This window comes from Bufo bufo, chromosome 1 (genome assembly GCF_905171765.1).
Source record: "Bufo bufo chromosome 1, aBufBuf1.1, whole genome shotgun sequence".
In the NCBI taxonomy this organism is placed as follows: Eukaryota; Metazoa; Chordata; class Amphibia; order Anura; family Bufonidae; genus Bufo; species Bufo bufo.
The window spans coordinates 134,351,804-134,361,034 of NC_053389.1; the positions used below are offsets into that span (position 1 = coordinate 134,351,804).

Sequence of the window (9,231 nt, forward strand, 5' to 3'; positions counted from 1 at the left end):
GACATTGGATGATCAGTAGATTTGCCTTAGTAAGCGAGCGTAAGATATGATGTAATTGAAGATAAGTTCATGGCAATTACATCAGATTGTACATTACTCTACATCATATGCTTTAAAATAATGATATTTAGACATAAACATTGAAAAAAACCACACTGATCTGAAACATTGAAGTGATACCGGGTGGTGCCGATGGTCAAAATAATTCTTATTGCCATTCTTTATAACTTCAGTTCACGCCCCTCTGTTCACAGACTAATGGACCCGATGACTGCACATTATACATAATCTGTATATGGTTTCATATGCAATGTGTCAACATGATAAGCATGCTACTATTGTCACTCAAGAGAGACATATAAATAGATGAAAGCAATGCAAATAGATCTGGTTATTAAGATGTATTAGTCATCATGGTTTACACATTGTGCTGAAAGTATGAATTGGTTTCAAAATTGTGCTATTTTTATAACCATGTTGATAAAATATTTGGTTTACACTAGAATGAGTTAAAAGTCTCACTTCCATTCTTAATATCTCCCCCCCCCCCCTTTCTCTCTTTTTAGTCATCCTCCTCCTCTCCTCTCTCATTTCTGATATTTCCATTTCTCTTTCCACCTATCATTTCATGTAGGTAATCTCTTCTCTCTCGCTGTTTTCTTCTCTTCTACCCTTTTCTCTTATCTGTTTTCTTCACTCATCTCTCAACCTTTGTTTTCCTTTCTCATCTTCTCATTTACTCTCCTCTCCATCTCTTCTTTCTTGTCCTCTTCTTTCACCTGCTGTTCTCTCTTTGCAGCTCCTCTTTTTTCTTCTCCTTTCCTATCCTCTTTTATTATCTCTTCATTTATTTTATTTGTTATTTTGCTTTCCTCTGTTCTCTTCTCATCTTTTCTCCTTTGTTCTTATCTACTCTATTCTTATTTTCATCTTCTCCACTGTTGTCCTCTGTTCTTTCTCCTCTCTTCTATCCTACATTCCATGGTTCTCTCTTCTCATGTGTTTTCCTCTGCCCTTCTCTCCACTTCTCATCTCTTTTTTCCTCCTTTCTTCTGTTTTGTTCTGTTATCTTCTCCTCTCTTCTTTTTGCTCCTCCACCCTTTCTCCTCCTTTGCTCTCATCTTGCCTTTCCTGTCCTGATCTCAGCTTCTATTCTTTCCTCTTTTCTTCCTTTTCTGATTCACATTTCCTTCCATTCTTTACCCCTTCCTTTTTCCTCCTTCCTTTCTTCTGTCTCTTTACATGGCATCTATGACTTTTTGGATAAAACAGTGGACTGAGTTGTCAAGTCAAGATTGAGCACTGATTGTGCTACTACATCCGACTGCTTTAATGTCCTCACGTAATTCATCAAAAATTCTATACCAGTAGAGTTCCTTATAGCTGACATATTTTAGCCAGATAAGATATGTAATTATAGAAAGTGTAGAAAGTGCTGAATATTTGGTCAGCAGCTGGAAATGTCAAAAACTTTGGAGGTGTTTTCCTAGAAAGACATCTAGAGATGACCCAAGTAAGTATTTCAGTGACATCAGGCAAATTGAATTCTTCTGAATGCACTAGGGAATGTGCTTGTTTTTAGGCAATGTATACAAAAAAATGAATAAAAATAATAATGAACAAATATTGCACCTTAATATTATACAAAAATGTGATAAGTGTCACTGCAGAATAACGGTGTGGATCTTCTCAAAGTCTGGTTAAAAAAAGGAAACTGGGGCAGGATGCAACCAAAATCAGATGATTATTTATTTTAGGTGATGTTTCCCTTTGAGAACTTCTGTAGGATAATAAGTAAGTTAAACCTACATTGTGTTACAGTATTGTTTTATAAGAGATACCTATAGTCAAGATAGATATATGTATTTATTCAAGGTTTCTCTTTTTTTTCATACAGGAGCTGGAAGAAGCTGCAAGATTATCTACCATGCCAGCATGGCGGAGGGAGATCCTGAGGAAGAAGATGGAGGAGGAGAAGTATGACTGGGTGTAAACTAAATTGCTGCTCACTGAAAATTTGTTTATTTTTATTTCTCATTAATTAAATATTTTCTTCTTTTATTTTTCAATTGCAAATCTTTATGTGACAGAGAGCAGAAAAGGTAAGTGTCTTTACTCCACTGAGCATGTGGCTAGTTATACCTTAGTGTCTACATTACAGCCCTTTCTATGTATGGTGCCCATAAATTGTACATGATTGTATCTGAACCTGATTGTATAAGATCTAAATCTTCAAGAAATCAGCTTAGGATTCTTTTTCTATCATAAATCAATCGTGTCTGGCTGCTGTCACCTACATAGACATTCTTTGGGTGATCCAAGTATGTGTTTATGGAAGGATCTTTAGGGGGTTGAAATGTCTGACTAACATCTAATGTCTTTGGAGTCTGTGAATCTAAAGCTGGGTAACAACCTCAGTTGGGGCAACAACTTCAGCCATATTGGTTGTAACTCAGGTTTGATAGAAGCAGATGTAACTGTGAAATGGATTCAATAAAGTGTAAATCCATAGAAGATGATGAGTTAAAGGGTACCTCCACTGTTTTCATTGACCTTGCTTACTGGAGCAGTACTGCTCAGATGGTGCTATTGTCAAGGCAACACCACAACACATGGAGACTTTCCTTCAAAGCTTCTATTCAAGAGGAGTTACAGAATTAGGAAAACAATGGCTGCTTTCGTCCAGAAATAGTGCCACATCTGTCCACAGGTGCAGCTAAGCCCTGGAGCCGATCAACAATACCAGACACAACCTTTGGACAAGTGTGGCACTGTTACTGGAATAAAGCAGCCTGGTTTTTCTCATCCTGGGCAGTGCCTTTAAGGTGAAGCTTCTAGAGTGTTACAATGTCCTTGGCCAACATCAGATGTAGGCTGTAGGAGGTACTTTTTACAGTGATTTTGGAATAATTTTAGAGGAAATGTTCTTTACATTTTTGGTTCCCAAATGGTAACCTTTCATTGTACCATAGATGATGCAGACCACTATACTGTGGTCCCCAGCATGCTAAAGAGCCCTCTTGAAGGCTATAAAGCGTTATCTTTAGCTACCCTATCACCTGCTTACTTACTAGTAAACTCAGACATTTCCCTATTCCCACGTTTCCTCCTACATTCTTCTATAAAACGTTAGCTTTGGTCACTCAGTCACCCACCTACAAACAAGTAGGTCCCTGTCCTCCCTTTCTCCTATCCCTCTCCTGTCTGCATGTCCGTCAATCTCTTTTATGTTACTCCCATAGTCAACCCCTTTGCCTACGTGGACTAGCACACAAGGGAGGAGACATTCCTACATTAAGGTAAGAACGTCCACATGTTGGTCCACAATCTATCTCGGGGCTAACTTCTCCTACTAAGGACTCTTTTCATGAAAATGGAATAAGCAGCCAGGAAGAAAATAGTTATTTTAATTTGGAAAGACATAAAACTGTCTAAATAATAAAAAAAATTCCCTCAAAAATTGTGAACAAAAATTGGGAGACATTATGATTTTAGGTTTGTAACCATTGTCGCCTTCCTTCTTGTTTTCCAGAAAAGAGAAAGAGAAACTAAAAAAAGAAGAGGAAGCGCGAGACAGAGAACAGTCTGAAAAGCTAAGAACACTGGGTTACGATGAAACCAAGTTAGCGCCCTGGCAAAGGCAAATTATTCTAAAGAAAGGGGACATAGCAAAACATTAGATGTAACAAATTTTCTGTCCTTCATCTTTCAATGTCACGTCAGAGTTCATATTGTCCACCATTTGGTTTATCAATAAAACTACGGTGATGTCACAGCCCATCGGGGGAGGGGAAATGTAATTTCATATAGACTGAAAAACACAAAATTTCATACAGTTTTTTGCTTCTTTTCTCCAACATGAGGCGAATCTAAAATCAAGTAAGACCAGATAAATGTATACAGTCTTTAAGTTGGCAAGGATTTGTCTCATTTTTTTTGTAGAATTAAAGGGGTTGTCCACAGATCCCTTTTCTTAGAAAGACCCCCTGATGATAAGGTGATCACAAATTGTCCCTTTGTTGGGCTGCGATATGAGTTAGTTAAGCAACAGTGCCACCACAGGGGAAATGAAGTATTACATGTTGACCATTAAAATCAATAGTTTGTTCATGTAAAACCCCCTCCCCCATAATTACTTTTTATGAATGTGGACTTTTTATATTGGAAACTCATTTAAAAAAGATTGTCTCGTAAAAATAACCCCTGTCTTTATGTCATATTGGAGCATACGGATATCAGAGAGATCCCCTCTATGAGCTAGAGTCACATTACGTGGACACACCATAATTGAAATGGCCACATGTAATGCTGCATTTGGTGGCCAAAACTTGCTTCCCCCTGTGAAATCAGTTACAGAATCTAAACCTATGTTGATCAGATGATTGCTGGGTGGGCTCTGTTTAGAAAGGTGTCATCTTCATGAGACAGTTCCTTTAATAGTCACATTCCTTCTACAAATGGCTGCCTCCACTGCTTCTTAGAAATGAATTAATAAGTGAAGCTGACAATATCCTGTTTGAATGTATTACGATAATCCCAAAATTTAGTGTAAATCCTTAAATTGTCCTCTCCTGTCCGGATCCATTACTGAAAAAGTTGAGTGTCAATCAGTGTAGCTGCCATTACAGCGATTAGTGTTGTTTTCCGAAAGTCATACTTGCCTATTATGTAGGATATTTAACAAGCTGACAGAATAAGGGTCCATTCACACGTCCGTATGTGTTTTGCGGATCCACAAAACACGGACACCGGCAATGTGCGTTACGCATTTTGCGGACCGCACATCGCCGACACTCTCATAGAAAATGCCTTTTCTTGTCCGCAATTGTTCTATTTTTTTTTTCGGAACGGAAGTGCGGATCCGGAAGATGCGGACAACACAAAACAGCCCACATGAACTTCCTCTATTAAAATTTCCCTTCATCTTAATGGCAGAGCTTGCACTTAAATAAAACTAATGGCCGACATGTACTTATGTCAGTGCACCTAAACCCTGCTATAAACTGGGCAAAAGTTTGGCACAAATTGGCACAATTTGCCACACCTATTTTTTGAGAAGGGATTCGTGGCAAAGGGCATGGCATGGCCTAATAGGCCCTTAGGCGGAGATTTATCAAACTGGTGTAAAGTAGAACTGGCTTAGTTGCCCATAGCAACCAATCAGATTCCACCTTTCATTTCTCACAGCTCCTTTGGAAAATGAAAGGAGGAATCTGATTGGTTGCTATGGGCAACTAAGCCAGTTCTACTTTACACCAGTTTGATAAATCTCCCCCTTAGTTCTAAGATAACAGCACAATTCTGGTGTAAACTTCTGTCTCAAACTATGCCAAGCTATAGTTGGTATAGAGTCAGACAAAAGCGTCTCTCCCTATCATCAGCCTCAGCCACCATGATAAATCTGGTGCAGGTCTAGACCGCCTGTCTCAGGTTAGGCCATGTATAGAATTAGTTAATTTTCCCCAATATATATTACAAGTCTAGAAGAAAAGCCAATAAAGTTGCCGCAGAAACTCAGATTATAGGTTCCTGACTGCAAATCCATTCACTAAAACAACACTGTCCTGAACATACCATTGCATAACTAGATTTATTAAAGGGGTTGTCTCACCATAAGCGCTTATGTGGACTGGTGATGATGTTATTATGGTGGGATAACCCCAGTAAATGGTAGATCTAAGTACTGTAAGTTATTGCTACAAAAATAGGTGGCTTCACCATATAGACCCCCATAAGGTCCTCTAATTCCATCAGGTTTGTAAGATATGAAAAAAATTGGTTGTCACCCTGCTTTCCCAGAATCAGATTCTTTTGGGTGTAATGGCCTTTAATTTTAATAATACATACCCGCTAGTCATCCTGTTTACCTGGTAGTTCATGAACACCCCCTTTATTTTGATAAAAGTCAACCCTCCATAAACGCACATTCTCCGTACAGAAGTGGGGGGTAGCCCATAAACCCTATCCATTTAAGATGGCCTCATGCCCCGGAGCTTTGGAGAAGCTCATGTAATCCTTCATATTAGTTTTATTTTATTTCATAGTTAGCTAGATAAAATCTATGCTGGTTTTGTATGAGAACCTGCGTTTTCTGTTAATTCTCATTTTAATACTACATATTTTTCACTCACTTAGGCTATTTTCACACTAGTGGCACGGACCTCCGGCAGGCTGTTCCGTCGGGTAAAACTACGACATATCCGACATTTATTCCGGCAGCCTCTCGCCGTGCGCTGCCGTGCCTCCGCCGGAACACCGCCCCCGCCCCCATTATAGTCAATGGGGATGGATCGGCAGTCTGTGGGCACACGTTCACTAGCGGCAGGACGGATCCGACAGGCTGTTCACCCGACGGAACAGCCTGCCGGAGGTCCGTGCCGCTAGTGTGAAAATAGCCTTAAGGGGTTTTCTACTTTTATGTCTATGAAGATAAGTTGTTTTCTAATAGACTTTGGGAAAGATTTATCAAACTGGTGCAAGAAAAACTGGTTTAGTTATTAGTTTCTATGGGCAACTAAGCCAGTTTTCCTTTACACCAGTTTGATAAATCTACCCATTTCCCATTTATCCATTTGTGCTTCAGTTCCTCTCCGCATTCTAAATCTCAGCTTGTTGTCAGTGAGTGGAAACATTGTGATCCAGTGTTTTATTGTGATCCAATGGTTAAGCTTTATTTACATAGTTCTAGTAAACCTATTTAAAGGCAGTGGCTAACTACCGGGAAAGCAGCTGCTTCGAGGCCCGGGCTGACAAGGGACCCGGCAGCGTGTCAGTCAACTTTCATTGTTTTCATTTATATGCAAATTACCTTCCTAACGTGCCCAGGGTGCTGTCCCTCCGGCTGTTTGTGCCCAGCCGCTCCCATTATCACCAAGCCCAGCACCGCCCCGCTGTTAATTATTCACTACTGTCCTCGTCTTTTTTTTTTTTTTATATTGTGCATGTGCCAGAAAGCAGAGAAAGCTGGCGCATGCGCAATTACACTACTTGATGCTGCTTGATCCTGCTGCCAGGATACCTTGCGGGCCCTGACGTGAGTAACATTAGCGCATGCGCGAGACTATGGCGCACTTAGAAAAAAAAAAGACGAGGACAGCAGTGAATAATTAACAGCGGGACAGCATTGGGCTTGGCGATAATGGGGACGGCTGGGCACAAACAGCCGGAGGGACAGCCCCTTGGGCACGTTAGGAAGGTAATTTGCATATAAATAAAAACGATTTTTATCAAAAAGGAAAGAACAGGTGGACAGCTCAATATCGAAAATTGGGCGGGGAGCAGGGCCCATACAAAAATTTGCTGCGGGGCCCAGTCACTTCTAGCTACGCCCTTGTTAAAGGGGTTGTCTATACTCAAAACTGTGACCCCAAGAGTCATGCAGTGTGGACTTCAAGTTCCATACAGGTCCTTACAGTGTGGACCTCAAGTTCCATACAATGTGGATACCAAGATCCATGTATGGACCATGTGGAACAGACTTTATGGACCTTTATAGATCTAGGATTCTAAATAGTATTGATCTCGGGATCTACAGCACACAAAGCAGAAAAAAATAATCCAGATGTACCAGTATCAGAAGTGGAAAAATTCCACAGAATCCAAACTTACCATTTGATCCATTAATCTCCACAGAGTGGAGAGACCTTAAGACTGGCCATAATCATGAGATGCCTGTGAGTGCATTTGTCAGACAGCTAACTCTCCCCATACACACACATGCTCAACTTGTCCAAAAAGTATGTGGGTTCTCAAAGGGGGGGGGAATAAAGCCCCTTTACATGCATTTATCAGGAAGGAGTGATCCTAAGGAGTCGGTGATCACCCAATAAACAAGGTGCATGTGGATACCAAAATAATTTCTGGGCAGCAGATCGTCCTATGTAGACAATGATCTGCTGCCCATAAACAATGAATCTGTAAGGAGATTTGTGACCATAGTAGCGATTGCTTTGCTCATACAGTAGACATGATTGCTTCACATTATTGCAGCTCTCCTCTTTGCTCACCATCAGGCAGTGAACGGGAACAAACCGTTAGTTCCCAATAATTGCCTGAACAGTCAGCATGTGTAAAGGGACCTTTAACTGCTGCCAAACAACTCTTATCTCCCTGAGATAAAATTATCAGTGATATTAATGATCAACTGACCAATCCTTCTTTACCCTAACATCTGCTGTTGGGAGACAGTAGGGAGGGACCCAAACACATTATGTGGTCAGCCAGTTCTTCAAAAAATTGGTGGGTTTGCCTGATATACTTCTAATATGTATGGCCAGCTTAAGATCTATTCTTGCCCACCAATATCCATACATTATGGAACTCAAGGTCTATACAGGTCCATTCACATGGTTGGACTGGCCCACCAGAGTACTAGAAGATCCTTTGGTTGGCCCAAGCTCTAATACCTTAGTGGGCCCCAAAGGCCCAGAAGAAAAAAATGCATTTGTCTGTCTTTTGAGTGGATCACTTTCCACTAGGGTCTGTTTCTTTGACTTTATTGATTATATGGGGGTTGGACATTGAGAATAATTTCCTCTGATGGGCCCAAGGAATCCCACTCCAATGCTGTCCATACATTGTGGACTCCAAAATCCATACAGTGTGGACCACAAGATCCATACTGTTTATACATCAAGATCTATATGGGTCCATGCGGTATCAACCCTAAGATCTATTAAACATGGACTCTAACATCCATAAAGTGTGGACTTCAAGATCCAGGCAGGTCCAAACAGTCTGGATGCATACAGTGTTAACCCTAAAATCAACATAATTTTTAAAATCCATACATTGTGGTTTCCAAAATGTGTAAAGGCCCATTGATTAAGAACTTCAAGACCCTAAGAACCCTACAATCTCAGAAAGAACTGTGCATTTCAGCACTCCCCACATTGATGGGAGCACAATAATTTTGAGTTGTGGACAACCATCGTCTCTAGGTAAAAACTTGGCCCAATTTCCACCATGAAGCATCATGTTGGTAGGGATTTTTACATATTGTATATACTGGATATGTTCCTTATATGTTTAATGAATGTTAGTTGTTAGAGGATGTCAGACGTGTTAGGTGTGCAATATTTTTTATTTTAAGAAAAACTATTTTAAGAGAAGAGATGGTAAATAATATATTAACATATTTGGTTTATAAATTATATATATAATGCACAGATGCCATACTCATTGCCATTGCCATGTTAGCAATATTTTCTACACATTGTCATGTTTTTCCTG

General features: G+C 40.1%; 1 protein-coding gene across 2 annotated transcripts in view; it reads left to right on the top strand.

Annotated features, from left to right (window-relative positions):
* Window positions 1-4,726, top strand: part of ESPN (espin) — a 257,573-nt gene extending 252,847 nt beyond the window's left edge. For both annotated transcript variants that reach the window (XM_040429692.1, XM_040429684.1), the window contains 3 exons: window positions 1,898-1,977; window positions 2,091-2,102; window positions 3,533-4,726. In XM_040429692.1, coding sequence (XP_040285626.1) covers window positions 1,898-1,977; window positions 2,091-2,102; window positions 3,533-3,680 — 240 coding nt within the window. In that variant the 3' untranslated portion in view covers window positions 3,681-4,726. The remainder of the gene's footprint in view (window positions 1-1,897; window positions 1,978-2,090; window positions 2,103-3,532) is intronic.
* Window positions 4,727-9,231: the final 4,505 nt, after the last annotated feature.